The following is a 23,087-nucleotide window of genomic DNA, read 5'->3' on the forward strand; positions in this document are numbered from 1 at the left end:
TCTACAGCCTTCAGAACTACAAAGTGCCCTCTCTCATCTTTGTTGATTTCCATGAGGGGGCTGTGCTGCTGCGTCATGTCAAGCATTGGATTGTGGGATACCTTAAAGGTTCTTAGCACTGGTAAGGGACGTCGCGGGGTTCCAAAGCAAAACTAGGAACAGAAGGGAGCATACAGACTCCTTTTCCTACCTCCTTCCTTAGTTGCTGCACTATTCGGACAGCACTTATCATGGCGACCACTGACACACTTCCGGTTTGGCTAAAGAGTCCTTGCTCTATGAGGATATTCAGATTGAGCCTACCTCTAGCCATGCATGCAGCAAGTGTATGGTTTTTTATCAGTGGTTCTTGCATGAATGATGTTATTTCTAATGCCACCCTGGGCAACTGCCCATATGGCCCATATGAAAAAAAAACACCAGGTATTTACGATGAATGTAAATGTATTTATAGTCTGTCAACATTAACGGTAATTAGCTGTGAGAAAAAAACAGACAGAGAATGAATACAGGCAGAAAATAAATGAAATACTGTTCATTTCAACAGCGACAACATATTTTGATTATAATTGGATTACTAATAATTCTGATATTTGCTTCTTCCACCTTCTACTTCAGATGCACTGAGGGATTGTCTGCTGACCAGAACTAGACCTTTTTCACAAAAATATAGCCACAACCAATCTTGGGTGACAAGTAGCGAGTGTACCAATAGTGATACATGCAGGAATATTGAAGAAAGCGGCGATTAATAATGCTATTAGGGGAAGATAGAGTAGTATCATCATGAACCCAACTCAAATAAAATGGTATGAAAAGGCCAAGAGAAGCTGTAATGTTTAATCATACAAATCTTCCTGCTCAATGTTATAACAACAAGTTTATCTTTGTCTTCACTCCTGTTTTCTCGTCACAATTTGTGATCATAAAAAAAACAAAAGATTTAATCAAGTCTTAGTCTCCAGTTATCTCAGTTTACAACAGCTCAAAAATGTAATTTTGCAATGAAATAAAAAATCTTCAGCAGTGTCTGGTTATCACTCTGTTCTGCATGTCCTCTAGAGTGGCGGATAGGAAGTTAGCCACTAAAACCACCTTGTGGGTCAAACTAACAACATTGCTCTTCGGTGTGAAAGTTGTTACGAAGTTGTGTTTTCTAGAGCATGTTGCTCTGTTGAATCTTTTTGAGGTTTTAAGCTTTGTTAACAAAATGAGTACCGTTCTGCAGTATTGTGGAAGTCTCAGGGCTAATCGGTAGTGTTAAAACAGGTTGATAAGTTAAAATCCACTTTGGTATCCACTCCCTTTGTGGAATAGCTGGTCAGAACTAAAGTTGCTTAGACTGCTACTGCAGACAAAATGGGGCAAGATACTGACTGCTAATTATAACTCAACAAAATCCCTCTCCATATATATATATATATATATATATTTATATAAACTGTGCAGTATGTCTTTGTGTCACATTGTTGTGCCAGTATCATGTTAAACATCATTAGTATTTATCTAAAGGTAAGTTTAGATGCATTTAATCCAGAGAGACCAGATTAAATGTTTTAACCACAGGTCAGACAAGGCCCTGTGGGTCAGTCCCGTACCTGCAGGGACGCAGCGCTCTGTCTGCCTCACTGCTTAACTCTCCGCAGAGTGGCACATTTCACTATCTGAGCACCTTTCTTCACATCCATAGAATCGGGCTACATTGTGGAGGGAGAGGGAGTTTACACAGGGGGGATCCACAGGTTGAGGACAGATGGTAAAGAAAGAAGGGGAACAGGAAGTGGGTGAGAGAATATTAGTAAGGGGGGACAAAATGAAAGAAAAAGAGAATAGAAACAGAAGAAAGATCAGAAGGAAAGGTTGAAACATATTAGTGGACGAAGAAAAAAGTTTCAATAGAAAAGAGATGACAGGCAGCAATGGAAACATAAAGAGATGTGACAGAAACATACAGACAACAGAAGAGTAGAGAAAGGGAAAAACACAAATGATATAAACATTGAAGCAGGAATGTAAATCAGGGACATTTAAAGATGGATAGAACAGTGAATCTGTGGTTCAGAGTAAATGGAAAATGTTTGAACAAACTGTTAAAGCCTTAAATGAACAACATATTTGTATTTTCTGTACCTTTAACTCATCAGCGGAGTGATTTATTTTACAACAGTAGCTGGCTGTTCATACTTCATTAACTTTTCTACATTTTCTGGTTTCAACCAGAAACTTCCACCTATGCCGGATTTTTATTTAATGTTCCAACACTAAGTAGATCATAATTGTGAGGCGGAAGAATATAAATATTTACTTTCAATTTTCTTTTACTAATAAAAATCTGGTTTATGTGGCTTGCATTTTTATTCAAGCACATGTTTTGTCAGATCACTTTTTGCTGCATTTACGCAGAAGGCATTTTGGTGTATGTTTCTGCCAGGCTTGCACATTTAGAGTTTGAAACCTTTGCCCGTTCTTGTTTGTAAATTAGCTCATGCCTCATCAATTTGGAAGAAGCATTTCAGAGGACATACTTTTACAAGGCTTGGCTAAGATTCTCAAATGGATTTAGTTGTGTACTTTGACTAGGCCATTCTAACACAATGCATAGCTTAGATGGAAACCTGTCCGTGGCACTCCAATCTCCACTCTTTTTGCTGACTGAATTCAGGTTTTCATCTAATATTTCCCATAATCTAGACCTTCTTCTTGACTTCTTGACTTCAACTGTAATAATTTTTCCTGTTCCCCAAAAAACAAACAAACTACTCCCACATAATGATGCTGCTACTGTCATGTTTCACCATCTGGATGGTGTGTTCAGTGAGAAGGCCAATGTTCTGCCCCACATATATCATGTTTTTAAGTGGACCAAAAACTACAATTTTATTTCTATCTGACCAGAGCTGATTCTCTCTAAGCTCACTAAATCGAACCCCACGTGGCGTTCTTTCAGAGTGGCTTTTTTCTTGCTTACAACAGAACTGTGGAGTGAGTGATCAATATTTGACCTGTAGGATGGATTAAATGTTTTAACCTGAGCTTTATATCTGACACCAGTGTGCGTGCACGTTCCTTGTTAGTCTCCGCTTGCTGGCTGCGCACTTCTTGTGTTTATGTTTCCAGTTAGCTTCTGTGTTAGCCGTTCTTTGTAGCGCCGCTGCTCTCACCGTATACTTTGAACATGGCGGAGTGTCGGAAAAAGCAAACCGTGTTCATGTTTATGAGAAGAAGGCCTCAGAAGAAAGAAATAAGACCAGAGTGGATTTGGGAGATTTTTTTTACGTGACCCCCCTGAGGAGCAGAAGAGCAGGTTAGACTTTCTTGCACATGTGCAGTTATTCAAATAGGAACTTAGAAAAATCTGCAACTCTACCTTTAAGTTGAACAAGGATGACTTGGAGGGTTTGCAAACTCCTTGCCTGATGGACTGAATTGTGCACCTGTTTTAAACCTAATCCTGCTTAGAACTTGTCCACATCTTACTTGCTGACTTTTCTGCGTTTTTTTATGGTCTTCGTGATGATGTTAGTTCATAAATGTTCTCTCACAAAACCTCTGACGCCTTCATAGAACCGTTGCATAGATATTGAGATTAGATTACACACAGGTGGACCTGTTTACTAATTAGCTGATCTCTGAACTCAGCAGGTTGAAAAACAGGCTCAAATATTAATGCATGCCGCACTTTACAGATTTGGTTAAACACTTTAAAACTCTGTATCGTTCACCTTCCATTTTACAATTATGCACTAATTTGTGTTAGAATATCGGAACAGGTTCCAATAAAACATTTGAAGTTTCTGGTTGTGATGGGGAAAAATGTTGAAAGGTCGAAGGCGTATGAACACTTTTGCAAATAGACATCAACACTCTGAACCACCTGTCACGTAAAACCCATTAAATTACTAAATAATTTGTGATTCAGCGGTAGCTCGAGGGACCAGGACACAGTCAGAGTTGAAGGACTGAGCTTTAATAAAAGCAAGAAAACAGAAGAAACACTCATTTAGAGAGCAAAGAAAGAATTGTAGCTTTAACAACTGCAAGGGGTCATGATAATAATTTCATAACTTACTGTGTTGAAAACAATCAAAGTGTAGTAATGGCTTAATGATGACAAAAAGAAAAAAAATTAACTTAACTGATGGATTTTTGGATCTCGACCAAAGCAGTCAGAAAAATAGACTATTTTTCCCCCCACAGATGTAAAATAAAGAACATAAGAAAACATTTGGGCTGAAATAAACGTAACAGAAAGTCAGCAGCGGAGCATTTACCCAAACACACACATCCGTATTTCCTTCAGGGATTTAGGTCTGACACACTGAAACTGCTCAGCTGCTTTACAGACAGACTGAAACCACATTCAGGTTTACTGCCATCATTCAAGAACACTCGCTATTTTAAAGCTTTTGCACTGATTTCTAGAAGCTGAACCTCACTGGGTGACCAGCTGTACTATCTCATGTAATTTAGCAAAACTCAGCTCTAACAACTCCCTGTTGAAACCTGGAGAGAGGCATACAGCCGCCTGCGGATCAGAAGCCCACCTTGCTGCTGTCGCGGCCCAGGACGGCGTAGCTCAGGTACTGCTCGGCCTCGCCCTCCAGCTCGTTGGCATCCAGCAGGGAACCTTCCACTTCCAGAACCCCTTCCTCTCCCAAACCTTTCCCTCTGCGCACAACCTTCCGTACAATCTATCCCGCATTTTAGACGTTGGCACACAGGAGGAGGGGGGACAGACGGATGGATAACAAAGTAACAGAAGAAGAAGAAATGTTCATGGAGAAAACAACTGTGTACTTAAAAATATCCAACATGAAATGGATGAAGAACTTTGACAGACACAACAATTGGCTGAATAATCAGCATGTGGGGAGATGCTGAATTAATATTTAACTGTGACAGAACCAAACCCTGACTTCAAGGTTGCTACAAAACACACGCTGAAAATTCTGACCTTCTTTGTGACGATGTTTCCGTGTTCATCCGTGAACTGCTCCTCGCTTACTTGCCCCCCAGGAAGGTCTTCAACCTCATCGCCCTGGGAACAACAAAAACTTCATGTTCAAGGTTTTTTATATGGAATAAAACATGACAAATTCTTCTTAAACTGTAGGCACGTGAAATAAAAAACAGATTTTAAAATGAGCCAAAATGTTACATAGTGCGTGGCAGCTCAGATCCGTCACACAGACTCACTCTGCGGTGTAGTGCTGGTTTATCAACAAATAAATTGCCCTTACTTTCTTTATATTCCGTTAACCATGACGATCCACCTGGTCTATATATATATATATATATATATATATATATATATATATATATATATGCATACATACACGGATAATCGAGTATCGACAGTGGATGGATGGATACATATGCCAACTTTCATGTCGTTCCAGGTTGAGTACAGATAATGTGATGAAAGGCCGTTCTCTTTTGACCCAGAGTATTTAGTAAATAGAAAAATCCTCAAGATTTAGCTTTTCTTTGAAAGTTTTGCCCAAACATTCCAAAAGTGGTAAATCTATCCCACACTTTGATTCTGAAAGTCTGTCTGGGTTGCTTTTTACCATGAAATATAATAAATAATCATAAGCCTTTCAAAACTATTCATTGTTTGCCTTGAATTTTTGTCACATTTGATCTTGCTACAACTTTAGATGTTGATGTGTTTTTTGGGGGGGGGGATTTAATGTGAATGACCAACACAAAGTAGTGCATGAGTTTGAAGAGGAAGGAAAAAGATAAATACAAATAAAAATATCTAAAAAAAGAATGGGGTGACATTTTTACTCATTCTCGTTGCAAAGTTGCTCAAACTCAGACTAGACGCAGAATATCTGCGAACACACATTTTCTCGCTGTATGCTTAGGGTCCTCATCCTGCTGGAAGATAAACCTCCGCCTCTAACTTTTGCAGCCTGTAATGCGTTTTCTTCCTATTTTGCCCCGCATTTAGCGCAATCCATCTTCCCATCAACTCTGGTCAGCTTTCCTGTAGCTGCTGAAGAAAACCATCCCTACAGCATAATGTTATCAGCACCATATTTTGCAGTAGGGATTATGTGTTCATGGTAAAGTTCAGCATTAGTCTCACCACACAGTAAGCCAAAAAGGAAAAATATTTTCACACGTTAGCTCTGTTCCCTCGTGGAGTATCAAGTTAAACAGGGCTGAACACAAACATATGCCACACTTTTCAGACTTTTACGTATGAAAACCTTTGGAAACCATTTACGATTAGTCTCCCCTTTAAATATGATGTGCTATTTCGTGGAAAATTGCATCAAAGTTTTATCACTGTAATGTGAAAAAATACGTTTCATTTTACAAATAAGTTTGTGTGACACTGAATGTTTATTCCCTTTTTGCAATTATGCATTGCTCCTGTCTCAGCTTGTCTCTTCTTCCTTTCTGGTATCAGTTTATCTCTGGGATCTTTTTCTAACATTCAAACTTTAATGTATTGGATTTTTTGCACTATTTCCAGTTAGAGGATTGTAAGTGGTTTGCATAGAATAGCCTTCTGATTATAGTTATTGTTCACGACCCTGACAAACATGGTTGTGGCTTTCAACATAGTGCTTTATACATTTTCTTCTCCACCGGGTGGAAACACACGCAATCAAATAGCCAAAAGCTCATTGAAAAGATAGATAGGTTTCTTTCAGGGTCAACAGCATCTATTAATCTATTATTTTTGATAATATTATTATTATTATCAGACAATCACAGTGAAGTTAATGAAAGCTGGACTTGTGTGGGAATGAAAAAACTCACCGGGTTTACACAATAATGAAAATGTTTTTATGAAGAGAAATAAAGAGATATTAGAGTGAATGGAAAATGCTACAAAGCCATTTTAAAGAGCTGAGGCTCAGAGTTGGTAAACTGAGTACAATCTATTTTTATAACAGCAGAGCATGATGCTCTATAAGTACTTTAGCTTTACAGTCACAGCACAAACTTCTTAGAGTGTTAGATATTATTACTACAATATTATTATTTATCAGACAGCATTTATTTTGCTTACTCCATTTATTTGCAATGCCACAAGTGAACTGCATATTTGTGAGCAAAAGCCTTTTATTCCTGTAAATCAAGTTAACACAGGGTGTCTGTGAACATCTTTTTCTGAGAATTTCAGGTCAGCCAGTTGTGGGCAATATTAAGCCCAGAAACATACCATGGACTTTTTTAGTCTCCTGTTCAAATTTAGCATAAACAAAGACTCAAAGCAAAGCCTGAGTGGTCCCCAGCCTGAGTGGCCCAGTTGATCGGTCCTAAAAGCTTTTAACCACATTTAGACACCAGCGGATGGTTTTGGACCACATTTACATTCATATTAGAGGGAAAGCATTGTTGTCATCTCTACATTATGGGAGCGGGGGTTTAAAGAACATGGCATCTTTCAAACAATAGCCTGATGTTTCCTGAAAAATGTGGCAAAGTTTTTGTTCAACTTCCTTTTTGCCCCTCACATTTGTACCTTGAGAATGACTCTGCGGCGGACCACCCTTGTGGTCACGTTCTCCTCCTCGTCAGCGACCCCTTCGACCTCACCGAGCTCATGGTCCAGCTGAGCGTGGATGTAACTGAGCACGGAGCGCACGGAGCCGCTGGCAATGTGGAGGACATTCTGGCAGCTGATTACCAGGAAAGCCAGCAGCACAAAGCTGAAGAGCAGCTCGGTCACCAGGGCCCACATCGCCCCCGTTTAATGCCCAGCAAACCAACACAGTCTGCACAGAGCGGCTTCAGCCAGTCAGCCCTCCTCTGCTTCCCAAACGGTCCCCTCAGCTGAGAGAGAAGGCAACAGCTGCAGCTCTTTTTCGTTTTGTCGCTGTTTCAGTGAAACTGGCGTTTCAGATCATTTTTGTCCTCCGACGTCTAGGGCAGCTGGCCCTCCCCACCGCGTCACCTCCCTCTGTCGGGTCTCTAGAACCCAGTCAAAGACCCAACCCAGAGCAACACTGACAAGCTTCTATTCACACCTCTCTGACTTTCAGCCCATGTGATCTGTGGGCTTTAAATACCTCCTCCTACTCCTGTGCAGTTCCATGTGTCACAGTAATAGACCAGTTACTCCTCCAACTTCAGCCTACTTTCCCTTCCTTTCTTTAAGCTTCAAAACAGCCAAACAGGATAAAAAAAACAACCATGCTACTTACACAGTAACGCAGTTACCAAATGAACCCAAAACAATTTCTTTAATGATGTTCAGCAACAGAGAGTTTCAACGGCAAAAACTTAGTAGATCCATTTGGTATTTGTTCTCATCCAAAATTACAGCTGATATTTGTCCTTCATAGTGTGATCTGTCTGTCATGTGTACAAAGTTAACAAGTGGGAGTGACTTACGAAGGGGCTCATGTAACATGAACGGAAGCAGGAGAATGCTTTCTATATTTGGACATTCACACTGTTAGTGGCCATTTTGGGCTTTAGGGTCTGTTTGTTTGAGGGACTTTATGATTTTATATGTAAGGTCAATAAAACTGATTCAATATAATATAATGTAGTGTGATAGTATGATGTCTTGGAGAAGATAGACAGAGACCAGAGAAAATATTAAATGCGGTAGACTTCTGGCCGTTTAGTATTTAATACGGTCTTCTCTACTGCTCTGCTTCTGTTAAACCAACCTAATGGTTGCACTCTGCAAATGGCACCCAATTTCCTCCGTAAAAAGAGCACACGCAGTTATTTTCAGCAAGTCTTAGGAATGAGGAGCTTAGCGGGTCAAATAAAGGCTAGCTGGAAAGCAGAAATATGCTTAATTTTATTATTTTCTAACTTTTAAAGCCTTCAATGCAATGAAACAATAAGAGTGTTTTCAGTGATGTCATCAAAAGCTACAGTACAGGTTGTGCTGCCATAGTTGGAGGTACTCACAGGGATTTAAAAACAGTTTTAAGATAACTATGGATCGTTTTCTGTATATTTAAATATGTTTTTGGTGGAAAATGTAGCTATAAAAAGCACCAGATTGACAAAACCTTCTGGACGAAGCTCATTTTAGCCGCTTGTATGTTGAAATATGAATGGGCTTTTTAAGAATGCAGCAGAAAAAAGGGAGAAAGGAGTTGTTATGGAAAAACTAAATTTTAACTGGGAATGAGGATCCATACAAGGACTGTTGACTGAAGACTGATCTTCTCCCCAATCTTACTTATACTGTTTTTATCTAATCTTTATTTATACAGGTTGTTTAACTCAGATCCAAGATCTTATTTACAAGACAGACCTGATCTCATAAAACCAAAAACAATTAAAAATTTACAAAGAAAGCATCATTAAAAATACTTAAAATGTTTGACATAACGTAAGTTTGCAAAGAAAGTTAAAAAAAATATGGATAGGTTGGTTCAGCTATAATTTCTGCTGCTAAACTTAAAAATAAAGGAAAAAAGTGTGTGCCTTTACTGACAGATACATGTGAAAGCAAAAAGGTATTTCTGTTGAGGGGTTATTCAAAGAGGAAGTTAGAAGTTGACCACAAGAGACTGCGTCAAATGATAATCCAGAGGCAATGCAATGTGTACTTAAACAACTAAGCATCTCTGACTTATCTTATACCATTCATGATTGGGGAAACTCTGGGCAATGAGTTGCCCTGGAGAGTCTTAGAGCTGTCGTTGGTAATCCTGTTCAGAAACACTTTTTGTAATACTGGGTAAAATCATTCTTCTATCCTGAAAGTAGTAAATACTTTTGTATGCAGAAAAAGGAGGTAAAAAAAAAGGAAATCGATCCCTGTGGGAGCTGAAGGCCTGTAAAAACTCTGACCAATCACTGCTCTTCACACCAAAGAGCAGGGATTGGTAAGAGTTTTGTTCCCGCTCTCATTCCCCTCTGTCCCTCAAGTTCTGAGGGTATCATCTTATCTATTTGTTGTCCCTTATGCCGCTCATTCTGACGCGCACACCTAACACCAGTGTGTGTGCTCATTCTATGTTAGTTTCCACTATCTGCAAATGTGCAGTGTTTATGTATCTGGTTAGCTTAGAGGTTAGCTTCAGTGTTAGCCATTCATGGTAGCTCTGTTGCTCTCACCTTATTCAAAAAGGAACTTGGGGAAACTTCCAGAAAATCACAGACCTTACATTTTACAGTTTGCCAAAATTTCTTTGGGTTTGTTTAAAAAAATTGTAGTCTGTGACAAATAATAATTTCGTAATAGTTTCCTAATGGCGTACCGCGCACGTGACGTCACCGACTCAAGAGCAACGCCCCTTTTGCCGCTTAGGTAGGGCACACAGGTAGAGAACGCCCGTAGCAACCAGCTATTACACGCACAACAGAACCAGCGATCTGACCGACTTTACAGCCGTTAAACTTTCCCAAGACGATGTTCCAGGCGCACGGATTACTGGTCGAACTGTTAAGAACACACCAACCTTCAGCTCAAACGATGGCTTGAGTGTCGAGGGCTTAAAAAAACGGAAAACGGGCTGAGTTGATCGAACGGTAAGCTTTGTTTTTTTTTTTTCCTGCGAGGCGGTCATGGCGTCGTCGGACGTTTTTTTGTTTGTAATCACCGTCCAGGGATCGGTATATGTTTAATGTTTGTCTTATTTGAAATGTTTTTGAGTAAGCTATCCTGGTAGCAGGGTATCAAGTTAGCGCCTGCTACCATGGTAGCAGGCGCTTCATTATTAACATGTCGGTCACCAAAAAACTCTTACCTTGACTTGATGTCGCTGGAATTGGGTCAGGATGTTCTTCGGTTGTGCCCTTTCCTCCAACAAAATGCTTGCTACATATGTAGGTGAATTTGGTAACTTTTTCCGGGTTGAACTGTTGTGTAGGCCGACCGCACCGGTGTACCCAGCGCACACATTTCTCCTTGGCAGTCTTAAAGAAAACATCCTTCATATGCGGCCGATCAGCGTAGCTCGAGTCGCTGTTGCACGTTCCATAGCAACAATGTTTAAAAACCATGGTCTTAGATTTGGAAAAAGCAGTCATTTACCGAGTAAAACCAAGGGTAACGCACGTCTCTTTTACAGCGACACAGCGGCGGACTATGCAAGCTTGCCCTACTGCGTACCACGTGATGTGACGTCATCGTGACGTTACGTTTCTAAAAATAGCTCGCTCGCGGTACGCCATTGATGAAAATATAAAAAGTTAACTTCAGAATCCGATTTCCTTGCTGCTGCTCAAAGCTGGTCTCTTCTGTGCAAGAGACTTGCTAGCTCAGTAGTAAACCAGGGACTATCTCGACCCTCAGGTGCTTGTTTGTAATGCCTAGTCACGACACCTCACAGGATCTGGAGTCCTTTAAAGCCAACAACATTTTTAATTAGTAAATCAGAAAGGCAAAGTAAAAAAAAAAACACGTGTTGTGTTTGTCATAACAGCAGAACCTGGAGCAGATGAGGAGCTTGCACACAGTGCAGGGAGGCAAACACAAAAGGTCCAGACAGCATGTGGAAGTAGATGCAAATGACCATGGTGGACGCCGCTCACGGTGCAGGAAAAAGATGAGCAAAGCGCAGGGAGGCTTTTTCCTGCATGTATTTTGTTGTTTCCACACATCAACATTATATTTCTTTATTGAGTGAATTCTGCCTTCTACCTTTTTATAGTCAAAAGGCTCATTTTGACTATATTTTGACTCATTATATTACACTGTTATAAAGCAATGTTGCTGATGGATCCAGTATCCATTTCAACCTGTTTTTGATAATTGTATTCCCCTAAAAAAAAAAAAATCACAAAACACGAACTACAGTAACTTTCTGAGGCTATTGGGAAACCCATCCCCCGTGCTTGTAGTTTGGATTAATCAGTTCTACAGTGAACGGGGATGTGGAAAAAAAAGCATGAAATGACAATTCAGTGGTTGGGCTAAATAATATGAGGAAAACATACAATTGCCATACTGTAATAAATTGAAATGTCACTACCAGTTGCCATAACACCACTTTTCACTCATCCTTATACTTTTTTCCCACCATTGTAATCATCTCCTCACTTCAGCGTCTTTAGAGGCTTTAGCATCTTAGTCACTTAAATCTATATAAGATATAAGTATCAAGGCCAAATATATAGGGCGGGATAAAATCGATTTTTCCGTGTATCAAGATGGGGACGTGGATTTTTTCTGTCTCAAGATACTAAAATCAAAACGTGATTAGGTTAACAGAACGCTTAAGGCGGAACTCATAAGTGTGTAGGCGCAGCACCCAGACAATTTATGGTGAACAAATAAAGTAATCTGTATTGCATCTTGTTCTCTCTGCACCAAAGAGAAAAAGACTTGGACAAGAGCCACATCAATTGTAAGCAGCATAAGATTTTACCTGCTGCTGTAAACTGAAAAACATTTGAGCGACTGATTGCTAACCCTCTCCCTAACTCAGAGAAGGTCTACTATTTCAAAAGTTCATTGCAGGTAAGATGGCTCTAACATGTGATGCATGGACATTCTGACTGTCCTGTGTCATTCTAACACCATTTTCTTATCCATGGCAGCTTGTTGCGTGCTCCAAATAAGAGCAGTAAATGAGAGCAACGCGTAACGCAAAATATAATATAAACCATCCATCCATTGTGTTCCGGTTATCTGAGATTGGGTCACATGGGCAACAGGTCCAGGAGAGATCCCAAGGTGTTCCCAGGCCAGATGGCATATATAGTCCCTCCTTCGAGTTTTAGATCTTCCCCGGGGTCTACTCCCAGTAGGACATGTATGGAAACCCCCCCAAAGGGAGGCACTATGGGGGCACCCTAATCAGATGCCTAAACCACCTCAACTGGCTCCTTTTAATGTTTAGAGGCAGCGACTCTACTTTGTGCTTCCCCATGGATAACAGAGCCCCTCAACTTCTCCCATTCTCTGGGGGAAGCTCATTTCGGCCGCTTATATGTTGAAATATGAATGGACCTTTTAAGAATGTAGCAAAGAACCAGCAGGTTGGGAAGTAGAAATTAATTTCAGTAACAGATGATGTGAGAGTTGAACTCTTTGTTGACTTGTGAATGAGGTCAGCTGTTTGTTGTTTCCGAATGTGCCGAGATTAGATCCTTTCCTTTCAGGGCTGGTGGTGCAGATTATTTGCGTAGGTAATGTTTTTTTCCCCAGAGGTATTCAAATTGCCTTTTCTTTAACTAAAATATCTTGGTTGTTGTATGGTTGGGTCGATGGGGCGATGCTAATAATGTTACATCAATGATAAATTTAGAATTGCAACCCAGGCTTTTGAATTGTTATTGACTCGAAATGCGACACAACTAAAGGTTTCCAGCTCCAGACACTGTATTGACGTTAAGACTGTGAATGCAGGGAGTCTAAAACAAATTAGTCAACCAAGTGCCGCATCCAAGCAATCCTTTGTGATGTAATTGTCAATCTTGGAAATAAGATACAGTTGAAGAAATGGACACAAATTGCAGGAGTTTAGTGTCTAGTATCTATATGAGTTATAGATCTTTGAATGTAAAAGCGATCTGGATTGAACAATATCGGTTTTGGCAGAGATTTAAATTCAGGTGAGGGAATGAGATCATGACTAAATCCCTGGAGTTAAAATATTCTGAAGACATTAATAAATAAATAAATAAATAAAACTTAGAATGCTAGTCATCTTTATTCTTTCAGTCAGAGCTAAGCTTCAGTAGTTAGACTCAAATACAACAGTTATAGCCAACATACGTCATTGGTGATAGTAGTAATATGATTTTTCCACACTCACCTGGCCCTTCAGACGTACATCGTCCCAAGCTCTCAGTTCTGGTACCCTGTGTGGGAATCCCAGACCCTTCTCAAATGGCTGGGTACCTCTGAAGTGGCCCCGTAAAATCTCAGAATGCCCCATGTCCCTCACGGGTTGAAGCAAGGCCTCCTGGGACATTAAGGACGGGTCTCCATCCACAGCATTACGTACAGATGAGATCATAGTTTCCATGGCCTGCCTGGGCCCAGACTGGGTGCCCACCCAAGCCTGTGTTGGGTCAGTGACTGGCATCCACGCTGAACCTGTCTGTTCCTCCAGGTAAGAAAGGAACGAGCCTCCTCCACTCCCATTTCCACCATTAGCTGACCTGAAAGCAGATCAGTGGATAAATGAAGACAATCTATTTGCATTCACCCACTTTTCAAAGGTTTGGTACTGGCATGCAATAAAAAAAAACAGGATCTAGTTATTTTTTGTTTTTGTTTACCAATTTACTGAAACCTCGGCTTTACCAACCTGTCTCCATTCCGATCTGCAACAGAGCTCAGACCAGGGGACTCACTCAACCGGGCATACACTCTTTGTTGTCCTGAAACAAGAGAATGTCCTTCCTCTGAGCCACTTCCTCCTAGTCGTCGTCCTCCTCCTTCAGCTCCATCACCACCAGTCGTACTCGTGACGGCTGATAACTCTGAACTTGCCTCTGACCCCTGACAGTTGTTTAGCCCATTGAGATTGATTCCTGCAATTGTTCCCCCAAGTGAAGCTGGTGTGGTTGTGCTGAGGGAATCCACTCCCATCTCTGAATCATCCTCCGGCAGCTCAATGGAGCCACTCAGCACAACACCCCCTGGGCTGGCAGCGCTGGCCTGGCTGGCCGGTCGGCCCAGACTCCCGTACGGCAGCCCCAGCAGACCTTCCGAGTCGTCAGCATTGCTGCACTCCAGCGAGGAGTCCTCAACAGCAACCAGGGACGGGCTGTTGCCTGAGGGCCAAACCTGAACATCGGACATCTCCATTAGGGTGTCTTCTTCTGTGGTGGCAATTGGTGCACAGTCCAGGCTGGACACTTCCTGCCAGTAAGGCTCGGCACCCAGCGGAGAAGGCAGGCTGTACTGCATGGAGGCCGGCGAATGGAGCTCCTCCTGTGCAAGCCCATAACCTGGAGCGAGACAGAGAGAGGCACGCTGACACCCGGCCCCCCCGCCTCGCTCCCTACCTCACCCCCACAGCACTGGGACCCTGGGAGGAGGTAAGTGCCCCAGCCCAGGAGGTGGGCATCTAGGGGAGGAGAAGAGGAGGCTGAAGGGACAAATGGGAGAGGAGTGGGAAAGAAAAGAGGGGGCAGGGCCAAGACAATAGGAGCTGGAATAAAAGTGCAATTAGCTAAGACAGCAAGGGCAGCTTTCAGAAGAAAGGTTGTCAAGCTCAATCAGCCAGTGTTGACGGTGCGAGCAGTGGCAGTAACAGAAGCAGACACAGCCAGTCGGACCGACTGACTGAGACCAAGGTTCGAGCCCAGCCATGGCTGGTGCTGCTCTGCTGGCTGCCACCTGCAGGGAGACGAGACGGATTACTGACCCCGGTCCAGCAGGGACACAGACTCACATTCTAAAACATATCCTCTCACTCAGTGGTACATGCATTCAAAGTCTCTCAGGAACAGGCAAGTTGTTTTTGTTGTCAGGCTGGAGAGCATGCAATCAGCAGGCAATCTCATTTTCTCGTCAGACACAACCGTACACACATGTCCACTAGGGATGAATGGTTTACTGTTTTCACGGTTATTATAACATCATTTCCACTTTAGAGATAAAAAAACAGAATCCATTTATCATGTTTTCAGAAAAGAAACACCCCTAGGGACATACCACTGTTTAAGGAACATACCAACGATGCAAGTATTTCATTGAAGTACAAAGGATTGCCTATAAGAACATGCTAAATGGAAGTAAAGTTAAACAGGGAAACACAACAAATGACTCATGTCTGGGGGGGGGGGGGGGGCACACACTTCACAGTTTATTTGAAATGATGTGTCAGAAACATCCCAAACCAGTTTTTAATTGCTTATTTGCGTGCCCCCCGATGGAGGGTGGCTGCCCCAAGTGTTGTGCACAGTGTAAACACTATAAAAAAAAAAAAAAAAAAAAAAACTTGCCTACACCAGGGCTAGTTTATATAACATAACACGTCATCTCTAGCCCAGAACCCAACTACATTTGGAAATATTTAGACTAGACAAACTATAATTGGATTATTCTACACAAGACATAGATTATGTAAAACCAAAACTGAGATTTTGGAAACCAAAAAGATTAAAATACAACAACTGTGTAAAAAATGTGCAAAAAAAATTGGAGCCCATTATTTTCCAACAACCTACACCAGTCCTCTCTGGTAGCCGATGGATCCACCAAGACACGCAAATACAAATAGATAATGCAAAAGAAGTAAGCTGTTTATTTTAAGTCGAATGTTTGCAAGTGGTGCTCTTTAAAAAAAAGGTAGTTAATGGAGAGTTTGCGAGCAAAAAGTTTTAAATTAGCCTGTAGCTCTTTCTGTGTGGAACTGTATGTAAGCCAAATAAAATCATGATGGATCATAATGGGACTTTCACTTAGGCCTTTTACTAACACGACTAGCATAACCCAACAAATCAACATTTCCAGTGAAATATTAAACACAGTTTCATCTTTAATGCCTCAGTGCTTTAAGCATAGACTGGTCACAATGTTAAGGTATACTGAGGTTTTAAAAGATTCAGATGGGCTACAAATCCTTCATTACGCTGTTTTTGTGGTTAAAAGGTTATTTTAAAGGTTGGTCAAGACTTAAAAACTAAAGGCGCACCACCCATCACTCTTATTGAAGTTTTAAAACTACAGTCGGAAAACTATAAATGGATTGGGAAGCTGTTTCATCTAAAAAGTGAATAAATAATACTATAGTCTAATCTCTTTTAACGTCTTTGTGTTTTTATCATAACACATTATCTTTAATCAAGATTATTATACCATTAAACTCTCAAACCAACACACCCCGTATCTCGTCTCACTCCACACACAGTTGTCTCTCCTTCACACAGACATTAATTTCCACGCATTCAACATACCACTAAATTGTTAATATTAATGTAAACACCACATGCTCAGGTTTGTAAAAGCCACGTGGTTGCTGCCTCAAACAAAGGTTTATATGGATTTCCCAAAAATCCGTCAGCTATACAATGTGACGTGGACTCAGGTCACTCCTACATATTGTGTTTGAATTCACTTCATAACTGGTTTATTCATTTTTTTTCTACAATAAGGCCTGTGGTGATACTTAATAATAAGCAGCAAGCAGTTTTCATTAAGAAGTACAAACTGCATACCTGCGTCAATTCACCCAATAAATAATGACATGTCTAAAAAAAACTCACATTGTAAATAAAATGATCTGCAAATGACTCTCCCTTAGAAATATGTTAAAGGTTAATGTAATTTTTTTTGATGAAGACAAGTAAGAGTGAGAGCATAATTTAAAACTGTAGGATTTATTACTAAAGTAAGCAGAGACATACTGTTACAGGACATGGTGGAAGCACAGAGAAAGTAGGACTGACTGTATCTGTACACTAGACAGGGACGAGCATACTGTGCAGAGCACAGGGTGTAACTTGACTCATAGCTGGCTGCAGACTACTGCTGAGACTGCAGAAGATATCTGAGACACACGAGAGGCAAAAAGACCCCTTGTCCTACTTTCTCTTTCACCCTTCCAGCTGCAGTCCAATTAAGCGTCATGATCATACACCTCTTCTTCTTAGCTCTTACAGGATTTGCCTTATAATAGAAGGGAAACATTTGCCGTTTGACTTCAAATGAGTTCTTAACAACGTTCAGAGTATCTGACAGTCGCAGGAGAGCACCATCATCTCAGATTAAAACTCATTAAATCTAAGCTTAAAGCATTTTGTACACTGATCTCTTCTGTTCCCGGCAGAGTTATAGATAATGACTGGAACATTTTCAAGACATTTGTAAAAGTTCGGCTAGATGTGAAATAGCTACGTCTCCAGCCCAAACCTCTTTCAGAATTTAACTCAGTGGCCTTTTTCTCCACCTACATGTTTGGAAATTATCACTTTCCTTCATGGACTGAGCATAAAACAAGCTTTTGACATCATTTTTCTCACTCCTGTGTCTCTCTCCTTATTTAAAATAGAAAAACTGTAAATCCAAAATTTTAATTTAAACAACCGCAGAGACAGATAAAACAAAGCTGAGAGATTATTCAGTGTTGTCCATGTATATAACTGGGTTTAATTTGTCTATATTTCAGGAGGGGACAGAGGCATTAAACTAAAGGGATTCTCATGCACTTGCATGCACACATAGTCAGGTTGGCAAGAACAGGGGAAGCCAGTAATACAATCCACTTCATTCTGTGCCAAGGACAAGATTACACTTCTAGATGTTAAGCTAAGAGCTGTCGACTGCCCTATTGATGTTACTGCATATTAAACCCTTAAATGTATCGAACAGAGGGGTTAGAAGAATGAACAAAGAATAAAGAAAATAGTTTGGCTTATAGAAATATCTGATTTTAGATTTAGCTGAAAGATACTGATCTGTTCCCCATTTCAAACCATTGATGAAGCTAACTGTGTTCTTTTCATTTTGTATTCTTCTCTCCTTAAAAGTACTCCTGACTCAGCGGCGCTTATGTGCTTAACAGTCGCTTTCCTAAATGTTGCCTCTGCAGCCATTAACTTTGTGCTCTTTGTTTTTCCTCTCACAATGAAAGAAACCCTCATTAAGCACTTTTGGGTTTAGCTGTGTCTCTTTCCTGGTTAGAGCGATGGTTCGAGCTAGTTCATTCATTATCTATGTGTTCTTTCCTCTTTTTTCTTCTCATTTTTATTGACAGTACTGCTCAACACTTCTGCGTTTAGCTTACTTTTTACTGAACATAGTCATTAATGGAGCTATTACTGCTGTTAACTTTGTGTGCTTCTCTTTTTTCCAGCCCCAAAGAAAGTGCCCCTGACTCAGTGGCTTTGTGTTTACTTGTGCCCATTTCCTAGATGGAGCCTTTCACACAGCTATTGCTGAAAAACAAGTCATCCTGAATCAGTGCTTCATAATTCAGCTGAGTTTTTTTAATCTATGGACCTATTTGTGTCTTTGAATATGTGTATTCTTTTTAGTTTTATCTTCTTTCCCTGAAGAGGCTCTCCTGGTTAAAATTTCTTATATTGAATTGTAACTTAGTTATTTAAAGAGTTATTTATTGCTGCTAATAACTCTGTGGCCCTTGGCTCGTGCTTTTGTGTTTACCTGTGTCAAAATAAAGATGATTCTGATTCTTCTGATTCTATTGCTGGATGCTGCTATTCACACAGCTGATGCTACCATAGCTATACGTTATCTATTTACCTAATTCCTTCCATTAGAAAAATGCTCCTGGTTCATTGTGTATGTGTTTAGCTGTGCTTCTTTCCTGCGATTAACTTTGTGTCCTTTCCCTTGAAAAATACACACCGGTGTTCCTGTGCTTTTTTTTCTGCGTCTCTTTCCTGTCCTCTGAACCACTAAGACAGATTGACACTCGTGCTAGTTCTGGTGGATAGTTTCTTTCTTACAAAAGCGAGTGGTTCCTCTCTGATGTCATTAATTAGGATGAGGGATTGCTACAAGTCAATTGCTCATTCAATCACCTGGGTTTTCTTACATAAACGTTTATCAATTGGCACTCAAATAATTCTACTGTCGTTATATTAGAATATGAACTGAATAATCTGTATCTAACTGATCTAAATCTAACAGTATAACTGGATCGTAGTGGAGTAATCTGGATTAATCTGAAATGTCAGGGCCTGTTTGTATGGTAAGGTGCCTTGTGGTCATCAATCTGTGTTATGTAGATGATAAAAATAATAACTTGAAAGTAAATGAATTGCAATGGGTTTTGTGGGCTTTATAATATATATGTTTTATTACTTTTTGCCAGTTTTGGCAAATTTGACAGATCCCTACCTTTTTTGGGTCAGAAGCTGAAACATTTGGGAACTGGGTTAACATGATTTACAACTTTTGATTTAAATACTCTGAGCACACCTGACTTAAAGATTAAAGATCAGCTTTGTATTTGAAAGCTGAGCTTATGGTGTTTTGACTGTGTTCATCAAAGATTCCTTATCTGTCAGCATCTGACTCCAGATGTGCTCTGATTTTAGATTGACCAAAATAGTTTTTTTTTTGTTTGTTTCTACTACAGAGACGAGCAAAGAAAGGATGGTTTTGGGAAAAGACAGAAATTAATAAACGGTGAGGCATTGCCTGATCTCCTGACTGAAGTGACACTCCTATGAAAAACAACATGTAAAAGAAGCTGACTCTTTTTGCCTGTTCACACATGGGTACGCATGTACAACCAGCCGTAATTTCCAAATTAAAACACAAATAAAAACACTCACGCAGATTCACCCGCCCACACTGATTTGATTGTTCACATTTCACAAATAAAATAAAAAACTACAACACATGTACACATTGAGGAGGGACTAACCGAAAAAACAGCATCAAAGAGACGAAAACATTTGACATTAAACCCAAGACACACAAAGTAATAACATTCATACCTAAACAAAGCAGACACAAGTCAAAGTTCACAAAAAAAAAATGGACAGCAGCCTTTTTTAACCCCAAACCCTCCCTTATGACTGATCATTGAGGAGGAGCAAGACAGGCTGCAGAGTCATTCTCAGTATATGCATGCCATGCAAAGAAACGTCTTTTGGTTGAGCTGCTTCAATGCCGTGATCTCAGACAAGTTAGTGGTAGTGCAGCCCATCGTCCCCGTGCATCCATGCAAACGCAGAGGGAGATGAGCAATGAACGTCTGGTGCACATGCAAGTCACGCAGAAGGGCAAGGGGGGGGGGGAAAGGGGAAGGAAAAATAGGGGAAAGGACAGAGTGGGGGGAAAAGAGAAAAGGAGCAAGAGAGAAAGAGGAACATAAACAAGAGTGATGAACACAGACAGAAACAGTGTGACAAAGAGAGGAAGAAAGAAAGAGAGAAAGAAAGAGAGGGTCACCTCCCCCTCCCAGTGGGTGCTGAAAACACAGTCTGTGTGAGGGATATCTGTCACAGAGGGGACACTTATAAAGGTGGGACTTTCGAGAGGTAAAAAGAAGGGGGGGGAAGTAAATGCACCGGTTGCAAAACAAGAGAAAAAAAGCTTAAGATGTGGGTCAGAGGTCAACATGAGGTCGGCATGAGGTCAGAGTTTGGAGAGAAGTGAGGAGGAGGAAGAATAGGGCGGCTAGGCTGCAGATGACATGTCCAGAGAAACACAGAGAGGACAAGATTCACAGGGGATGAAAACACGGCTCCCAAAAAGACATTCAGTGCACCAACATTAACCCTAAACAGACTCAAACTACTGAACATGCAACCACAGGCAGAAAGATTTTAGAGGCCCTGTCAGAAAACAAAAAAGCCTATAGGATATGTCTTTGAGGTGGAAGATGTTTAGATTTAACAGGGGAAACTTCTTTTCATTCAAAACTAGTTTAAGGATTATGTGAACTGCAGCTCTTTTCATAAGAATGACTGACCAAACATTTGAGCTGTTATGTGACACTTGTAGAAGTAGTTTCAGATAAGATGACGCAAAGCTGACAGTGCTAGAGTAAATCTGAGGCAGCCGGCGTGTTTCATAAAGTGTCTTAAATTATACGCCTTGAACTTTTCCACTTTTTCTTTTTTTTCACAGTACAACCACAAATTTAAATGTACAGTATCTCATTGGGATTTCATGTGATAGTCGGAAAATAACACATGGTTCACTGTGTACCTTTAAATCCTGCCTCTTTTACTATGACGCCCTTAAATAAAATCCAACACAACCAATTGCTGCAGCTCATTGGTTAACCAGTTCCATAAGTGTGTAAATTATTCTCAGTATAAATCTAGCTGTTCATTGAAGCCTCAGAGGTTTGTTAAAAAAAACATCAGCAAACAAGCAGGACCACAAAGACCAAGGAGCACAACAGACAGGTCAGGCTTTGGGTTGGTATCACATCAAAGCTGAAAGAAGATTAAAACAGGGTTAAGTTACAAGACAAGATTTGAACATCTCAGAGACCTGTTCAACCCGTTCTGTCCACTGATCTCTATTTATTCACTGGATTGCTGATTTGCCTGAAAAACTGAAGTCTCTAGCCGCCATCTTGCTACTCACTACTCTCACAGAACCCCATAGGATTTGGTTGCAACAACAAGCAGTTTTCTGGATGTGTGAAAACGTTGCACAAGTAATTTTACAGTCAGTGGATGTACTAACAATATCAACTACTAGGAAATTATGTGCTGAAATATTTTGCATATTTTTATGTTATATACACACACACACACACACACACACACACATATATATATATATATATATATATATATATATATATATATATATATATATATATATATATATATAAATAACATGCAAAATATTTCAGCACATGACTTTCTCAGTACTTCATAGTTTTAGTACATAACATAAAAGTATATGGCATTTGACATTTTAAATCCCCCCTGAACATGAGAAAATCATCATTGTTTGATGCTGTAGCGCACATATTCCCTAGTTACTGGAGGAAAATAGGTAGAACCAATATGCCGGCTGGTGGCTTCACAGCGACGTGTATTATATATACAGCCAATGCGCAATCCAGTGAATAAATAGAGATCAGTGGTTCTCTCCAATGGCATGGAGAATCTGCCAACAGGGCAACAATTAGAAGAATCTGTCGTTTGTAGAAGATAGATAGACGATGTTGAGAGTCAATTCTAACTTTGCCACAACCCATGTAGGCGACACAGCAAACAAGTTGAAGAAGAGAGAAAGATTTGACCTTTTGGCCTACGTGCAAAATTCTTCAGGTGGTAGAAAATAAATACTGCACATTTCCTTGAAATTGCCAAAACATCAGTGAAACACAGTGCTGGCAGCATCATGATGTGGGGATTCCTTTTTTTAGCAGGGGCGGGAAGGTTGGGGGAGCTGACGGGAAGAGCCATGGAGCTAAAAACAGAGCAGTACTGGCAGAATATTCTGTTACTTCAGAACCATCAGGAAAACAACCCTAAATGTGCTTCCAGAGTTACAACAGAAAGGTTCAAATGAAAACAAGTTCAAGTTCGCAGATTTGAGCAAAAAAATGTTTTCACTTCACCTTTAGCAACTACTTTGGGTTGGTATCACATCAAATCACAAGGAAATACAATGATGTTTTTGGTTGAATTACAAAAAAGTTCAAGGCGTATGAATAACAGCAAGGTATTTTATTCACTTTGCTTTAGACTGGAAACGTCTCTAACCTTGTGGGGGATATCTGAAAACGTAAAAACAG

General features: G+C 40.4%; 1 protein-coding gene across 14 annotated transcripts in view; it reads right to left on the minus strand.

Annotated features, from left to right (window-relative positions):
* Positions 1-23,087, minus strand: part of ank1a (ankyrin 1, erythrocytic a) — a 128,987-nt gene that overhangs the window by 8,137 nt on the left and 97,763 nt on the right. For 8 of the 14 annotated variants that reach the window (XM_036143713.1, XM_036143716.1, XM_036143714.1 and 5 more), the window contains 5 exons: positions 14,202-14,847; positions 13,704-14,052; positions 4,955-5,038; positions 4,545-4,691; positions 1,599-1,697 (listed from right to left, as the gene is read on the minus strand). In XM_036143713.1, the coding sequence (XP_035999606.1) occupies positions 1,626-1,697; positions 4,545-4,691; positions 4,955-5,038; positions 13,704-14,052; positions 14,202-14,847 (1,298 nt within the window). In that variant the 3' untranslated portion in view covers positions 1,599-1,625. Of the gene's footprint in view, positions 1-1,598; positions 1,698-3,945; positions 4,692-4,954; positions 5,039-7,489; positions 8,016-13,703; positions 14,053-14,201; positions 14,848-19,319; positions 20,574-23,087 lie in introns of those variants that run through there. The other 6 variants (XM_036143717.1, XM_036143709.1, XM_012863426.3 and 3 more) reach the window with 6 other exon arrangements.

This window comes from Fundulus heteroclitus, chromosome 12 (assembly GCF_011125445.2).
Source record: "Fundulus heteroclitus isolate FHET01 chromosome 12, MU-UCD_Fhet_4.1, whole genome shotgun sequence".
NCBI lineage: Eukaryota > Metazoa > Chordata > Actinopteri > Cyprinodontiformes > Fundulidae > Fundulus > Fundulus heteroclitus.